The sequence below is a fragment of the Tetrao urogallus genome, assembly GCF_951394365.1.
Source record: "Tetrao urogallus genome assembly, chromosome: 3".
NCBI lineage: Eukaryota > Metazoa > Chordata > Aves > Galliformes > Phasianidae > Tetrao > Tetrao urogallus.
In genome coordinates, this window is record NC_136815.1 from 20658763 (window position 1) to 20677547 (window position 18785).

An 18785-nucleotide genomic window follows, 5' to 3' on the forward strand; every position below is an offset into this window, starting at 1 on the left:
GAGTATCACACAAAATACAACAAAGATTCACTTGAAGTATCTCCTTCTAAAAATTTGTCTGGTTTTAGTTACAGAAGTGCAAAAAAAAAAAAAAGCCAGTTCAGAACCAATAGGAAATGTTCTACTTCATCCTCCTCTAACTTAAAAATGTCTAAGCTGGTTTTACTCAAGTTTTGTAAAAATACAAACAAAAGAAGTTAAAAAACAAAAACAAAACCTCCTGTTGCTTGTAGACCAAGATGCTGAATGCCAAGTCTCAGCCCTGGAGTTATTTTTATGGACATGACAGTAAGCCACTAAGAAATGAGCTTATAATAGAAAAAAAAAAAAGACACAATAACTAGACAGCAATTACAGCATAACAATAATGGCAATATTCACTTTAAATGCATAATCCAAAACTCCATGCAAATGTGCTTGCAGAGCAAAAGACAATATAGAACTAGCTGATTCAGACTGTAAATGGTATCTGCAACGTTTGTGCTGTGTAACTGTAGTAGAGAGTGAGTTTCAAAAAAAAAAAGTTCTCACCTACTGGCCATGTTCCATTCAAGTGCTGGATTTTGAGAATTCCTTTCACTCTCTGGCAAAATCCCTCCTTTTCCATTTTCTTTCTCTGGTTTCAGCTGATTCCAGTGAGCAGTACCGATGTTTATAGACTGAAGGTCTATCTGATATTGTCTGTCTTCAACCTCGGATCCAGGGTCTCGAAGTATTCCAAGAGTCAGTGCCCTCCTGCAATGCCAACACAAAAAAGTGGCACTTCAGAACAAGCTGCAACATATAGAGCAGTGAGGTTTTAAGGTCAAAATTGGATTAAAAAATGTTATGAACAAATTTTGCTTCAAAAGAAAATTAAGACACAAAAATATGAAAAGTTAGGTGTCAGTTTTGGCACTTCCAGTTACATCTAAGCATTAGTTTAAGTCTTCGAAAGTATTCAGCTGCATTTACGCAATGGGTTTGAATGAGAGATATACAAATAAATACATTTCAAAGTTTAGCTAGCTCCACCAAAGTCAATATATGAGATCAATCCATTAACTTCAGTGGACTTTCAATCAGGTCCATACAAACAGCCTTATGGGAAAGCAGGTACTTCTACTGAATAGATAAAGGATGTCTTATTCAAGTCTTCAAAAAGAATAGCTGCATTAACAGTATAAAACAATTTTACTGAAAAAAAAGTTGTTCAAACTTATCTGAAAGAATAGAAATTAAAAACAACATTTCAAGACAATGGAAAATACCTTCTTAACATAGAATTTCAGCAAAGTGTTGTGTCACAAAAATTCTTCTCAGAAGGAAAAAAAAAAAGCATTTTTGAGTGAACTACATTACTTGTAGATTATGCAAAACTCTACTCCATTAGATTTAACAGAATATTTTTATTTCCAGCCGAGCTTGGGGAACAGTCACACCAGTTTTCAGCAGAACACTCAAGAAAGCTTTTGTTCTAACCAGTACTAGAAGAGAGATCTGGAATGGCCTACTATTTCAATTTGCCTTCTCCTAACACAAGTAAGCCTTCAGTAAATGATCATGCTTCTTCTTCATTGGCAACAAGAGAATTTTATCCACAATACTCACTTTATAATGTAATAAAAAAGCAAAACTGAACTTTTTTTTTTTTTTTTTTTTTTTAAAAAAAAAACAAGCTAGGACACAATGATACCTAATTATTTTTGTTTTGAATTCATGATCCAGTCACAGTGTAGTCTATTTTTAATGAGTTGAAGTTTCAGCTTTTAGCTTGCATATGCCATCCAATGTACTATTCCATTCTCAGTCATTGTCTTATATCAGAATTGTCATTTTGTAAATAAATGCTGTCTCCACAGAGAACTTAATAGTTTTGCTATTCATATAACCATTGAGATTAACAATCTAAAAATAAATAAGGATTAAAGCAGCACATCACAAACTGTGATGCATACACTGATGCAAGCTATAGGTATTAGTATGCAATCCAGAGATGTGTGATCAAATTCAAAATTAAGTCCCATTGCTGTCCAAACCCAAACACAGTTAAAACTGCTGATAGAATATGGTAGCAATTAAGATAATTTATTATTTAATATGGTGGATATTAGTAGAGGCATCCAAATTGCAGGAAAGCCAACAGTTCTGCCAAGTTGCTCTTTTCGAGGATGTGTGATCATACTGTTCTGTAGCCCTAATCCTGTCTAAAATGCTCAGCTGAAATACACTGAAAACATTTTATGTCAGTAGTGGCACTTCAAAATTAAATGTGTTTTCTCAAAACTTAGGAATGTGTTTGTCAGCTTTTCACACAGAGAGATCTAACCACAACAACAACTGCATATTTTATTATTCTTTCAAGGAATTATTCCATTAATTTGTATGTAGTTTTGTTTTGTAGATTATTGTATAGTACAGCATCTATTTACATGCTTTCTTAATGCAAATAAATATGGGAACATATGTTTTGTGAAACATTACTGAAAGTAAAGCACCAAATTGCATATTTTATTAAAAATGCATAAGTATACAAAATACAGAACATGATAATTTCATCTACATAATGAATCATTCTCTCCTGTACTTAACAGTAAAGAGTATTTTCCATTCACTCTTTTATGAGGAGTTTGAGAACTTGCATTAAGCCGCACAGAGAACTGCATTCCTTAGCCTTGTTCGGCACAACCATGACCTGGTGTACTGAATTCCTAGAATGAAATTTGGCTGCATGCATCAATTTGAAACTCCACATTGTGACAACAGCTTTCTTCCCCTCATAAATTACTTATTTAAATATAAAAAACAATGAAATCACTCTTTGGCAAACACACTTAGCTACAGCAAAATACATAGTGCTACCATTCAGATACAGGATACTGGTGCATTGCAAGGCTAGTATAAGGTATGTTTATTGGTTCTTTTCTTTTACTTCATCCAATTAGTGTTGTAAGATCTCAAGGACTGGATAACGCTGTCTGTAATGCTTTGGTATATCACAGCCTAACACCTTCATGCTCATATAAAAACTGCATTCTGCTCCTCTATTAACAATGTCTATATAATACAACCCTTTTCTTCTGCTCCTTTTGATGCACCTTTGAAATTTTCTACAGGTCACCCATTTAAAGATATACGTATGATACAAATATGTAATCAACAAGGAGTAGTTATCAATGCACTGACATTTTGATTAAACTCATTATTGGTCTCAGAAAGTACATGCTGCCAAATTCATACAAGATTCAAAATACTGCTTTTTTTTTCCCCCCCCAAATACACACAGAGACATCCACATGACCACACACTTGTGGCTTTCTTTACCAACTGTCTTTTTGAGTACACCCCCAGTTTAATTAAAGGTATTCCTTTTTAGAAGGATGAAAGTAAGTTAAAATAAAGCACAGTTGGCCTAATCACAGACACTATGAATGAGCTCTGCAGTCTTTCTCATTCTGTAGCTTTCAAAATCCCTACAGCAAATAAATCAGAGAAAAGAGTAAACAGATTAATGACTTCTCTTCCTCTAGAATAAAAGCAATATTACCAGCTGAAATGTGCTGGAGGAGTTATGATTTTAATTGCTTCTGTCTTCTGAATACAATCTTACTATCCCATCTAAACCTTTCAGCAGGTGGTATAGAGCACAACAGTTGATCAATAACAGTAAGATCATAAGCAAAGAAGAACATAAGCATGCAACAGGAAAAGAAAAGAAACGCTTTTCTTTTTAAATTGATTAAGGCTGGGTTTGGCTTTTTGCATGTTTATAAAAGAAACAGCCCATGTTGAACCAGTTACTACACACTGCTGAACAGGCAAAATTCTGGGACTCACTGTAAAAAAGTTAAATCTCTTCACTTATAACTCATCTGAGATCTACAGAATAAGTAAATAAGCCAGGAAAATGGCATTTAAAGTCTGAGTATTATGTCACAATTAAGAAATATTCACAGAGTTCACACATAACAGGAAATTTCTGTCAGCATTCAATAGATCTCTGTGTGCTTATTTCCCTTTCCAGGTGAAGAGATGACAAACAAATCTACACAACCAAATGAAAGGTTCTGCCCTGATGGTAAAATATGTTTCCTACTCTAATAGCAAAGGAAACAGACAGTAAGCTTGGATCAAAAAATATCTTCAACTTTACTGAGGCAAAACCAGTGGCATCTTGTCCTGTGCTATGGTGACTGAACTGGTGGTGTTGAAATCACTGACATTGTGCTCCTTAACTGCCTTTTTCTCATCCCATTCAATACAATTTCTTAACATATTCTCCCCAACAAGGCCACTGAACATGTAACAATAGGGGAAATGTGAAACAACTGTTTTTTAGGGAAGCAATGGGATGCTCCATTTAAAGTGAGATGCCATGGGGCATGATCTTAAGGGCAGAGAGAAATACATGAACCCAGGGCATCTCAACACCAGGCATTCAAAGTGCTGAGCTTTCATCAATAAAACCACTGACAGAAATCAGCTTTCTGATAAGCTGCAACATTTCTTTTATTTTTTTTTCCCCTTCACTCTAAGAGCAAGTAGATGACATTGCCACAAAGAATCTAAAGCTTGAGCTGCTGGGAGAAAAACTGAACTTCCCCCAGAATCACTGAACAGGTGCTACATAGGCCAATTCTTAAAACATGAATAAAATAAACTCTGAACCATGGCAGTTCATGATAGACATCTTGGATTTGTCTGAGTTTGGAGAAATTAAAAATGTGTTTGTGAGAATGAGAAGGAAAATAAAAAAAGAGCACAGAACAAGGCAGTTCGGAGGAGGAAGATGCTATCAGGGCACTAAAACTGAAGAAAAGCTGTAGCTAATAAAACTTTTTTTATTGCAAGAAAGAAAAAGAATGTATCCTCAGGCCAGAAAGGAAGGTCCTGGTAAATTTCTAAAATTTTGTACATAATTCTGCTGCAGAGCCTGACTTCCATATCTTTCATAAAAGTAACTTTGGCTTTGCTTTCCCACCCTGCCATCTGTCCCTACAGAGACTCATCTGTAGCTTAACACAATGTTTTATGATTTCTGGGATGATGGAAACAGTTTAATCTGGGTCAGCAGAACAGGCTCTCAAACACTCTTCTCACTGCCTCTGCTTTTTCCCCTCAGAACTATGCCACATGTGGCTGGCTAAGCTGCAGAAGAACTCCGTACACTTGCTGGCAGCATAACCTGGATTGGATGCCATCAATTTCTGTCTAGATAGTTATTCTATCAAGTGAATCTGTCTTATATATAATTCTCATCTCAGCAATACCATGATCAAATGCAAATATAAGCTCAGTACATTATAACTCCTGTTTCATGCCTTGCTGATTAGCAAGTGATGCTATCTTGTTCACTTTCATTTTAATATTACAGTCAACCTTCAAAAGCATCTGTTGCATAAGAATGAAACTTATGTTCTCCTTTATTAATTTCCCTTATTAGCTCATTAATATCATGCTCTATACAGACAGATGCACCAGCCTTCCCTACAGAATTCCCTACGTAGTGGGTGAATTCTGTAGGGAATTCTGTGGGTGTCCTCTAAGTCGAAGTGGTTAAAATATTTAGCTTCAGTTTTGGAGGACCCCTGTAAGTGAAAACATTAGTCCTAGTTCCATGAGCAAAGTAAAAATGACTGAACACTTCTAGACATCTATACAGTTGACAAATGCATCACATCATACTAAATTTAAGGAAGAAGCTGGAATTAATTGAATTTCAATGGAATACTTACTCTAATCACCAACAGCCATACTTAGAACTACAAAACATACATATGCTTACAACTTTCCTAACTAGACATAAATCACCTTAAGAAGTGGATTACTTGTGAAATAACCATGCTGAAAAAAAGAAGACAAGTAGTGACTGAAACATAAAGACAAACTTCTTGTGATTGTGCTAGGCAGTTTCAAACAATTGATACAGTTAAGCAATGGTCAAAGGAACAATTTGGATAATTATCCTGTCTTAATCCAATGCTGGTTAAATACCTGACTTGTGTCTCTTAGGCACTTCGGTTTCTTTTGCCTTTCTTTGTAACTACGGTTGAATATCTTTGCTAAGAGAGAAATGGTACAAGTGTTAAAATGCTGAAGATGTCTAGGTAACTTAGAAACAAGCGAAAACTGGAGAAACTATGGAACTGAGGGCTTTCAAATAAAAACAAATAAATAAATAAATAAACAAAGAAAGATTCTACTATGTATTTATATGTACACTAAGACATAATTCAAAACATGAATGTCAGAGTGCCTGGGGAAAAATCGAAAGACAACAGAATCTGCCTGTCTACAGACAGTCCAGACCCACAACTACCCAGAACAGACAGTCCAATAGAAGAGCACCAAGGTTCAGATGAGTGTCATTGTGCGACATTCTCCCTAGAGTCCCAAACATATATTGACATGTCAGATATATGTTTAGAAAATAATGTTTTGAAAACAAGCTTGATTTACAGCTTTTTCAAGATACCTGAGCTTCAAGACATTTGAACCACAATGCAGAATTCTCCTAATACATCAACTCCCTGAAGACAGTCACACTAAGGGAAGGTAGTCATGCTACAGCTGTTTCTTGTAAATACCTCCAAGCCAGGTATTAAACAGTCACATATGAAACAAACAGGATCGGCAGAAACACGAACTGCCCAGTTGTTTATCAATAACTCTGTCTTCCAAAGAATGTAACAACAGTAATAATAAACTATCTAATTTCGTTCAGAAATCTTATCAGAATATGCTATTTCCTTTTTACTAGAACTTTTCAGCACAGCTGTTTCTTGCCAAGCTGTAGCAGACACGTCTTCCCTTATAATTACTTTGTAAGCTGTTCAGGCTTTTTGTAAACACAACAATACAGACAAAATCCCAGTTCTTAATGAAATTGCTCAGAGTTGAAAACTGGAAAAATTTCAATTAATCACTTTTCTTTTGGCTATATACTTTGTGTCCTTAACTTGATCAGTTTCACTAGCTACTACTACTGAATTGCACAGATATTTATTTTCACCCTAAACCATTTTAAAGGACTGGTTTCCGTTGAGCTACAATAATATGGAAGAGAAAAGAGATTTTGCTTTGAACATACAGAAGAATAAATCTGGAAAAATGAATTTAATATTTTGCACAGGTGGCTGACATCCTGCCCCACAGCCCACCTCACCCCCTTCCCCCCCCCCCCCCCCCTCAAAAAAAAAAAAAAGAGGGAGGAAGCTGTGGGCCCATGAAAACCTAGTGAGGTTCAATAAGGCCAAGTGCAGGGTGCTGCACTTGGGTCGGAGCAATCCCAGGTATTTATACAAGCTGGGGGAAGATCTCCTTGAGAGCAGCCCTGTGAAGGGACTTGGGGAATCTGGTAGATGAGAAGCTGGACATGAGCAGGCAGTGTGTGCTTGCTGCCCAGAAGGCAAACTGTGTTATGAGCTGCACTAAAAGAGGGGTGGCCAGCAGGGAGAGGGAGGTGATTGTCCCCCTCTACTCGGCTCTTGTGAGGCCCCATCTGGAATACTGCATCCAAGTGTGGAGCCCCCAGTACAAAAAAGACAGGGAGCTGTTGGAGAGGGTCCAGAGGAGGGCCACTAAGATGATCAGAGGGCTGGAGCACCTCTCTGTGAGGAAAGGTTGAGGGAACTGGGATTGTTCAGCTTGTAGAAGAGAAGGCCCAATAGAGACCTCCTTGTGGCCTTCCAATACATGAAGAGAGCATATGAACAGGAGGGGGAATGGCTGTTCACAATGGTGGATAGTGATAGGATACTTTTTAACAAGATTTATATAACTACTTAAACATTTGTATTTTGAAATCCAGTGGGTACATATTCAGTGTTCAAAATAACAGCATTCCTCCACATCCACTAAGCACTGCGGTGGTTCCAGGTGAGTTCTACTCTAATCCTCCTTCCTAACCATTTAGGGAAGTCAAATTTTAGTGAAATGGAACACTACAAGGTTAGGATTGGTAGCGGCGTATTCATCATAAGAAGCCACAGAACATCTAAGAGGAATTACAGTAGATCACACATCAAACGCTTTGGCCTGGTGCCTCCTTCCTCTAGTCCTATAGGCAAGAAATGTTCTACATCTACAGCGAGGCGACCAGATACTTAAAAGTAGCCCCATGCACCAAGGGCTCTGATACTGTCATTTCCTGCAAATAAATCAAAGAACTTGCGCAGTGCAGTTCTTTTCTAGCACTGTATGTGGAACAGAATGATCCTGTGATAATAAGGTATAGAATGATAAAGTAATTTTAACCTGTCAAAAAAAGCATAAAACGAAACAAAGCTGAAATTTGCAGCTGTGCATTTAGATGCCATCTGGTTTAATGACTTTTGTAACTTTATTGTTTAAATTCCACAGCAAAAATAACAGCCTGAGCAAGCCTAAACTTTAAAAGATCAGTTTTTCATTTTTATACTGTTTAATGTTTAGACACTTTGAGGAATCTCATTATATTTTTTAAGCATTCACTCAAATTCAGGGAGCGTAGTATAAATATACAGTTGACAGACTGTATAAATGATAAGTATGCACAATTCCAAGGGAAGGTCTGCAGGATATTTTTGGATACCAAGTGTTTCTAGGAAAAACAAGTGGAAAAGAGTTTCTCTAAATAAGAGCCAGCAAGAACAGAGCTTGAAGAGTTTAACTGGGTGGAGTAGAAGTCTGAGTGGGGGTGGAGGGTTTAGCAAAAAGAAGTCAAAATACAACAGAACCCAAACACTTCTATGCTTTTTTGATTCATGGTAGACATAATTTTATCTCAAAACTTAAGGCTGTTTGGCTGTAAGAGCATCTTTAATTTTGAATTCTTAAATATTTCATGTGCGCTTGATTTACCACACAACTGAGTAAACAAGCTTGTGCTTTCACCATTGCTTTTATCCTGCACTGTACTGTGTTTTAGTTGGTTGTTTCACCTCGTTTAGTGATACAACAACTCATTATTTTCTGTTGGACTAGAAATTCACCTGGAAATACCAAGGTTGAGTTGCACTGAACACAGACTTCAATTTCTTTCTGCAATTTAAGTTATACAGGACTGGTACAAAGGTTAAATCTACAAGACATATCGACTATAGTTTGACAAACAGACTTGAGGTGGGATATTTTTGCATTGTTGTGTCGGTATATCAAAATCATACCTAAAATTTAGTCAATTGCTGTAAGAAATATTATAGAACATTAGGAACAAATAAATACTGATTTTCCTTTATATTAAACAGTACCTATTATGCATATTTTCAGCACATGTATATTATAATAGATGTTTGCAGCACATATAGTACAAGGGGAAACAACTCTAAATCATGAATGTTTAACTGTTTAGCTTTCCAAATCACGATTCGTGTTAACTTTGGCATAGATCAACCTTGCAAGATGCCACTTGTATTTCTTTTTCTTTCTGCAGAACAATTGCATTAATAATGCTGATTTTAAAAAAATATCGAATTTGAAAATGTAAGATATACCAATACTAGTGGCATACCAGTAATAGCTTAATGGGTTTTCAGCATAAAATTACTTAAACAAGATGATGTACTTGTCATTCTTCAAAAATTATCACCTTTCCTTCTATTTTCTTCTAGTCCCTGCAGTGCTTTTATTTCTTATTTCTAATATCATTGGGAAACTGTCTTGGTAGAAATTTATGAAACATATTACCTTTCACGTTCAAAACCACTATTTTGTCTTCCTTAAAACATCATTAAACTATTGTTAATAGCACTTTCAAATTCAGTGTGAACTCATGATATATTGAAGGGGAGTTTAATCCTAAAAATGCTTTCAGAGGGGAAGAAAAAGACAGACGATATACATTTTCTTCATTCATTATCAGGGATTCTTAGAGTGTAAAAGACAGCACTAATTCATAAACTACTTTTGGACAACAAAAATACCTCAGTAAATATTTAGGTTCAACCAGACGTTCTCCAGTTCATAGGTTATGAAGCTGTAGCTGGCTGTTATTAAAACTAGATGTTTACATGGTTCTGAACTGCTCTTTTCCATTCTGAAATGCAATAAATATATATTATGATCCTAGTATTTAGATTTATATGGATTTACTAACATTGTAAGTAAGATTTGAGCTGCCTCAGGTGTGTACCAAGACTAAGGCAGGATGGAAAATGACCCATTTAACCATGAACATAAAGGCAAGCTCAGAGCACTGACATGATCTTCTACAGAGTAATATGGGAAATTGAGAGATGTTGAGACAACTTTAGAGATGGAAGTAAAATAATCTACAAAGCAAAACAGGTAAGTTACTCATTGATAATCCAGTTGAAAAACTTAAAAATTTCCTACTGAAATCAGAATTAGCTTACTTGTGAAAATCACATTTGCTTGAACTCTGAATTTTTTTTACAGGAAAGGTTTGTTTGCTTGTTTATTTAAACAGCCATTTACTCTCTTCCTGCACATAATTTAGGCTGCAAATTGTCATGATATTGGTAAATATGTTAATGTCAATTCTCTTTGTGAACTCTGACAGTCCCTCATCAGACATGATGCATCTCTGTGTAAAAATTGCATCTACTGTATTGTTCTCATACAAGGAATTTGGTGTACTCTTAACTCTTCCCAGTCCTTTCTCTTCCTCAAGGATATTACACCTTAAATTTACACCCTGAATATTTCTACCCTTCTCCTTTGTCAATTACATTCACCTTATTCAGTTATGCCCTATGTAATGAATAAATCTTGAGTTCAGAGAAGTAAATGCAAATTCATATGTGCTTGTAAAATACTAAGGTTCTAGCACTCTCAGTTCCCTGAGAAAATTACAACTTGGAGTTCACATGCCTGTGGGCAGAAATTTTTACAACACAGTCAGAAGTTACAGGCAAGACCTTTACTTTAAAAGAACTAATTCTTTCAATTCCGCATGTAGCTCCTTCTAGGGCAAATTTACTATCAACCGATTGCTAATAAACACTTCCAGTTTGCTTAGTATAAATGGAAGCAGGATCATTATAATTCTTAAAGGAATTAAGAGTCTGAAAGGCAATTGTTTGAATGAGTGTTCCTTCTATCTTCTTTTCCTAAAATATTAGGACTTGAACAATCAAGACAGTGTTATCAAAACACAGGAAAAAACACAATCTACTAGATAAGTTTTCTCCATTCTTTGTTTAGAGAATTCTCCTTGAACATCAAGTAGAGTGCACTAGGACTCCCAACTTTTGTATAATAATATTGGGTATTTACAGGTTTCTTGTCAAATACTTGTACCTAGAAAACTAATTCCCAAACATTTAGCTTTGCTAAAGCATTGAAGTGGGTACTTTTCTGTTAGGAAACAATTTCTCCACCAGCATTTTCCAGTTTTTTTTCTGGTTTTGAGGGAGGGCTGAAACAGAGGAATGGTGTGCTCAACTACAGCGTATTTTGGTTTTGGAAATTATGATATACCTCTTGAAGGTTTTACACCAGTTCTTTCAGGAACTTAAGGTAAAACTTTTAGGTATGTAACTACTTGAATCACTCCTAAAAATCAAGCATATTCTCCTTGACTAACTTAATCAGTTTTCAAGAATTTTGACAAGGAGTATAAAATTCTATAAGGAGATCTAAGGAGGCTTTCTAAAAAAAAAATTAAAAAAAAAAAAAGCATAAATGATGGTGATTATGAGAACATTTGGTGTTTTACTTTCTGTCTGGAGCAAAAAAACCCAAAACATAATTAAAAGAAGTACAAATACCCAGGTTCACTACAGGGCCCATTTGGGAAACAGCAAATTATGTCATCTGTATTTAGTTTGAGTCTAGTTTAGTAAATACTTCTTAGTTGCCTTTTTTATAAGCTGCAATGCAAGAAAAATGCAAGATTTGTTAAAATTATTTTTAGAAAGCAACTTTTACAACTGTCTCAGTTGCATAATACAGTGGGCTTTTTTCTCTAATTATGCCAAGAAAACCATTACAAGCTGTCTGAAGAATAAAGTGTACAGAGAGATGTTTTGAACCAACACATAGCAAACAATTGTTTTCCTCTCAATTTCTGTTGAATATGTATATGCACATGCACATCCTGCCGTACACTGGGAAACAGAACTTTCAGATTTGCTTTGCAGCTAGACTGGCTAGTCTGCAAGTTTCTTCTTGTTCTTTGAAAAATGATATCACAAAGATCAAATAGTACTATTCAATAACCTTTGATTATCAGGAAGAGTTCAAATATGTTCTGCTCCAATTCTGCAAAGAAAGGATATATCTCTATACATTCCTATGCTCTATTAATACCACCTCTAAACTGGTTTGTATTTTATTGCTGGGGAATACAGACTAAATGAAGTACTTGTGATTTATGTAAATCACTGACATTGTACTCAACAGAGATGGCTAATACTATCTCTGTATTTTATTACTTGCACTTGTGTTAGCCATTAACATACCAGTGTTAGCCATTGCCTTCTCACAGGAAAAAAACAACCAACCACCAAAAGCATCAGAGGGCATGAAAAATGTTTTGAGAGGCTAAAGAATGTTACATTTATCTTTGTGTCCCACAGCTAATAAACCCCATAAGAATGCATGAACCAGTCCTTAATAAATAAATAAAAGCTTCTGACATGCAACAAAAGCCCTGTATCTTACCGTTTATTCTACTGTACTCTACTGTTATATCTTACTGTATTCTACTGCACCATAATCAGGCTTAATAGCAATAGAGGTAAAGTATTAGTACTGCATAGAATAAGCTTAAGCATCGGAAGAAACATTAAGCATGACTTTTGTCTACCCTTAACGCATATGAGCACTTAGCTCACTTGGGAAACCAGTAAGGGCTGGGAACTACGCTCACTTAAACAATACTGTTTGAGTTATTTAGGATAGCTGCAGTTAGAATTTAATTTTGCCATGAGAGTTTGGAATTGTATCCCTCCAAGTAACATGCTCAAAGTTCCTTCCTAAACTGAAGTAATATGTCATTAGTCTGTATATTTCTGATAATCCTTTTTGGAAAGTAATCCAAAACCTTACCAGGAAAACTTGAAAACGTTAAATAGAAATTACTTTGGCAAACTACTTTGAAAAAGAAAAAAATCTTCTATCCCAAAAGCAGTTCAAGAACTGTGGTATGAATTTGTCATAGATAAAACCCTGTGAGGGACATCAGAGAACCCACAAGTATCTATGGAATGAACCACAATCTGTATACAGAAGTTAACAAATGCCTCATTACAAATGGGATATGGTTTTTCCAGTACCAGAAGCACAGAACTTGCATTATATTTAACTTGAGATCCTGTTATAATTAAAAATACTACAAAGAATAAAAGTCTGCTTAATATATTACTGGAAAATACTTTTCAACAAACAAAACATTTGTTGAACCAAATGTGATGGAAGTTATATTTACTCACAGACAGTTGGGAAGAAAACTGCAATAGAAAAACAAAATTTTTAAAGCTTTCTGGATTTATTTTAGAATAAATTATTTACCACAGCCAAGTCCTTTCAATGTTAATTTTCACTGTAAAGAACAGAAAAGTGACCTAGAAATGGTCATTCAATACAGGATATATTTTTAAGAATCAGCAAAGGAAACCCAAGGAAGAAACTAAGGTGTTTGAGCAAAGTAAATGAACTTTACTGTATTTAAGTAAACTGAATACGAGGGCCACTCCGTCTCTTAAAATGACATTAATTTCCAGGGACGGAGTTATTATTTCTTCCTACACTAATAGAAAACCAGACACCTCCTTCTCTTCCTTCCCAGCATTTCGCAGTAACTGGCAAAATACTAAAGCTACTTGGTTAGAGAAAAAAATTAAAGGGAGGTAACTTGAAAGAGGGAAAGAAATGTGAAAACTGCAATAATGTTGCCTTCTAACATAAACCATACAGCCCAACTCACATAAATAACCCGTTTTCAGGTCTTTTTATTTTCTACTTTTACAGTTTATCTGCAAAAATTTTCATTGCGTTCAAGTTGCTGAGTATCTAAAATGTGAAAGGTACCCTGGGATTTTTAAATGATATTTAATGTCCCTTTTCTTTGCCTCTGTGCCTTTTTTGTTTACCTCTTAAAATTGTTACAGAATGTTTAATAATGCCAATGCTGAATCTGAGAATTTTATTAAAATTTCTAGTTCAGTGTCAGAATCTGTGCTCTGTTTCAAAAGGCACGGTGGTGGATTAAGCTGCTGCAAGTCCAGGCTGCTGCAATCCTACTCTTTTACCAGGGCTAATCCTTGCGCAACTGTGATAAATAGGTTCAGAGCAATGACCTGACAGGAAAAAAACTGCCCGATGCTCCAAAACATTCTGAGCTCCTTTAGCTATCCCAGTCAGCTCACTACACACAAGTATAACCAGCAGCATCATGGATCTGTAAAGAGGAACATATCTTATAAGAGGAGCTTGAGTTCAGGTCTGCAGCCTCGGTGGGCTTAAAACTCATTGTCCAGAGTCTATGGCTAAAGTAATGTTAAAAGTCAAAGCTGCTCTGCATCTCTAAAGGAACTCAGACAATATCCAGTCTCCCCAGGAAAGCCCAGGGCTGTGTTTTCATTCCTTTTGCAATTTCACTCGGCAAAGCCAGCCTGTGTGCTGCTCTGTTGGGAAGGTGAGATCTCACTAGTCAAAGAGCTATTCAAATATCAGCAGGCTTTTTCAAAGCATTTTCTTTCCACTGGGTTGAATCAAGAATTCATATGGGGGAAGAACTAAGAGTTTGAAAAATACTTTCAAATGGATGGAAAGGCCATTGGAGGGTGTTAAGAGAAGGAAATTATTATACAACCCAATCTCAACAAAGCAGGTGTCTTTCAGTGCATGTTAAGGAGAAACAGGCATGATACTTCCAAGGGGTTCATTAAAAATGTTTAAAAACATGAAAACGAAAAGAAATGTCTGGAAGAAAATAAGTGAGAGAAAAAGTTCTCAAAAAACAAAACAAAACAAAACAAAAAACTATCCATGACAATATTTATAACAGTCATTTAAAGATTATGAAGTATCAAGGTAAGCAGTTCAAATAAATGAGTAATTAGTTATGTGTAACAGTAACGGGGCATAATGATAAGTTTAAACAGATACAAATCAACTATAATTCAAACAACTGTTTGAATTTATTTTGATCGCTTTCACTATATTGGGCTTCATCGCAGCAGAATTTAAACTTTTGGAGCAGGAGATAGAAAAAACAACATTAAGCACACCTCAAACCTGTGCACACGAAGGAAATTATAATCTATCCACCACTTAATCACCCTAAATATATTACACATTTTTAAACTGAAGTTATATAAATTTCACGTGGCAACCTTCATATGTGCTGCACAGCAAACACTAAATTACTGTGTTAAAATAGTATTTGAGACAGCAAGAAACATCAGAACACAAAGGAAGCTTTTGCGTATCTTTAGTTTCAACTTTCCAGTAGTTACAATCACCCACAACTGAGACCCCTTGCTACAGAAGAAAGTGCTGTTCGCTGGCACAACAGAGAAAGCAATGTGCACCTGAAAGTCCTGCTGTACAGCTGCTATTTACTTCTGATCTTCAAATGTCAAGCAGTAGCAACGTTAGTAGTCACAGAAATCGAATAAACTCTACAAAAGTCACACAAAATGTGATGCTGAACACTTTGCAGACTCCTGTATTTTGAAGAGGTTCTTCTGGGCCTGCCTCCCTGGATGATCTGGTAATTTCACAACACAAACCCGCAGGTCAGTTTAAAGGCAGTCTGAAACAGTTGTTAGTGAGAACGAGCTGTACCTGAAGCAATCATAACCACATTGAAAATTCAAAAGCTTAACCAGAAAAACTAAATGCAATTGCCCTAAGCACTGAGATCTTCACTCTACTGCAACTTCTTCACCACAGTGAATAAACTAGTGTGAGGCAACCAGCCAAAACAAATCTGCATGGGCTATGAGGTTATTATCATCTTATGAAATGGTTGATGAGGCCACTGCACTGCCATGCGCTGCCACAATTAATGGATGCCTAAATGGCGTAGTAACAGCCATGCTCTCTTACAGCAATGATTCTATAAAATGTGCTTCAATTTGACTTCCATGAAGAACCACACAAAGAAATTTAAAATCACTGTAAGAATCAGAGGAAAAACTCCAGTGCCACTCAAGTGAAAGAGGAAATAGAAAGTGAGCATCTCCCTTCAACACATGGTAATTAATCTGATGAATTTTAAGAGAAAAATAAAGTTATTGGAATGATTTTCTGATTCTGAAATTTATTTTATTTTGACCATCACAGTATAAGGGAAAAAACGTATTTTAAAATATGTATGTTTTGCCAGATTAGGTATGTATTATTGCAGTTTCCAGTAAAACTCTGAACTGAGGAAATTTCAAGTAAAAATAAGATTGATAGTTCAAGCTGAACATTTTGAAATCTGAATTCCAAATATAAATTAAGCATTGAATAGCTCTCGGTATTAGATAATTAACAAGCTACATTTCTGAAATTAAATGGGCAGTTCCAGCTGTTATTTTACAATTAGTTTCCACTGAGGTTTTTAAATTAATAACTGCTGTAATAGCCTCAAACATGCCAATGTTAATTAGGAATGATGTTTCCATGTAATGCTATCCATATATGTGAATATTTTACTGGGGGAAAGGTCTAGGTAGAATTTTTTTCCCCCCTTCTACTAAAAATAGATGAAGAAAGAAATGTAAAGCAGGAAAAGACTTTACTCCCAAGCCCACTTCCACAAAAATGTTTGAGTTGTATATGGAGAATAAGGAACACGTTTCCAAGCTCCTTAACGCTAAAGAACCCTAAGGTTCAGCTACAATGGCAAAAGGCAACATTCAGAACCTGATATTTAAAGGGAACAATTTAATTTAAAAGCCAAGTCAATAATTAATCAAGCTAAGATTATTAAAAAGAGAGAAGTAAAAAAACAAAAACAAAACAAAACAAAAAAACCTACTACTGTGTATCCAAATTAAATGTAGAGACAAACCTCTTGAAAAAATAAACAAAACCAAAACATGAGTACTTTGTTGAATAAAAACATCCTGGTCTGAATTTCAAAGAATTAAAAAATAAATTACAGGCATAATTTTAGAACATTAACTGTTACAATATTTTTTTTGCCTTAATACAGGACGAGAAGAACTGAAAATGACACCACCATAACACTGTGTTAAAGTTGCTATGCAGTAAATGAAATACCTCTCTTTGAAACACTGAGAATCTTTTCCTGGAAGCTTTTAACATAACATTACCTCTGTAGTCTGAAGTATTTAGAAATAAAAGAAAAAGTGCAAAACAGAGTTCATGATGCTTTATAACTTCTACCTCTTGTAATCCCTTATGGTACACATGCAAATTTTAATAAGCTGCTCGCATTTCCAACAAAATATGTGTGTGCAGACATTATTCTTTTAACTGATTGTCTCTGTTGTCTTCATGCAAAGAAAAATAAAGAAACTCAAGCCAGTATTAGCTAATGCCCTGTTTGCCTACTGCATAAGCTTCAATGCTGTATTAACAAAATATAAAAGTACAACGGAAAATAAGTTTTGTTAGAGTCTTTATTAAATAATCAACTGTTAAAAGGTAATGATTCCTTTTAGGCACATATTCTCAGAACCACCTAGTTATCTGAATATGAAGTTTCTATGCAAAAATAGAAGATTTTTAAAAATTAAATTGGTTTGAAAAATAAAGCAAAGAATTAACCTTATTAGTCATACCACAGTTGTAGAAAATCCAAGCTTTTTAAAAATAATAATTTAAAGGTACAGTTTCACAAATATAAATATGGCTCGTGGTAATTTAATACTGAACAAAAAATGTTTCTGAAGAGAAGATGCTTATAGATGTGGGTGCTGCTGAAAACCTTTGAAAAACATTTGATTTTCCAAACCACATTTGAAAGAAAAAACAGATTTCCACACAGATTGCGGGCTATGTATGCATTTCTTGCATAATCTCCTTCCATCATTCTTTCTTTCCTCCCACTCCAGCACCATTAGCACAAACACTCAAAATTGTTTATTAGTCCTATTCTCACTGAAGGACTTTTGTTAACCAACTATGTGTATTACAACAATACTAGAGGTATGTTCTAGATACAGCTCTGTGAAATAAAGATAGATAGCAGATATAGGAGAAACAACTGCTACTTATTTGCAAACGTTTCAGACTTATAAAGCAGTGGAAGATGGTGAAGTACAAAAAATGAAAAACAGTAGATGAGATATATTTACAACAGAAAAATACTTCCACTAATTAAAAGTTTCAAGAAAACAATTCTAAGTAATTTACAGCTGTATTTTCAAGATTATACTCTTCACATGTAATTTTACGGGTGGTGGGGCACTAAAGAATTTCCATTTTCCACTCACAAATTGAAAACAGTCTAAGTACAGCATTATGCTTTGATCTATGAAAGATCTACACATGAAAATGACCATGGAACATTCAAACCTGGACTATTTAGCTTTGATGTACGACATGAATGAAATCCTTGGATCTCTAAAATGATGAATCTGGAGAGTGGACAACAATTAGATTCTTCATTGCTCAAGCTGAGTAACAGCTGTAATTCTGTCAATCTCCCAAACTTGATAGGTAATACTTATTCAGCAACTTATAAGTGAGACTTTCAACATGTTCAGTCTTATTATCTATACTCTGTTATCCATTTCTTTTTTTTTTTTCCTTAAAAACCTCAATTAATAGAACTTTATGTAATACGGAGTGAAATTTATTTCAATCATTTTGTCTATTATTATCTAATATTATCATATTCTCTAAAACTCTACTATTTATTATTTCATGTCAGTTTGCAAAAGCCAATCATTCAGGGG

The 18785-nt window shown here is 35.1% G+C and overlaps 1 protein-coding gene across 1 annotated transcript in view; it reads right to left on the bottom strand.

The window, feature by feature from the left end:
• The window catches only part of VPS13B (vacuolar protein sorting 13 homolog B), a gene marked incomplete at both ends in the record, with an annotated part of 421628 nt that overhangs the window by 144429 nt on the left and 258414 nt on the right, over window positions 1-18785 (bottom strand). Inside the window, one exon of the mRNA XM_079533473.1 lies at window positions 532-735. Within this exon, the coding sequence (XP_079389599.1) occupies window positions 532-735 (204 nt within the window). The remainder of the gene's footprint in view (window positions 1-531; window positions 736-18785) is intronic.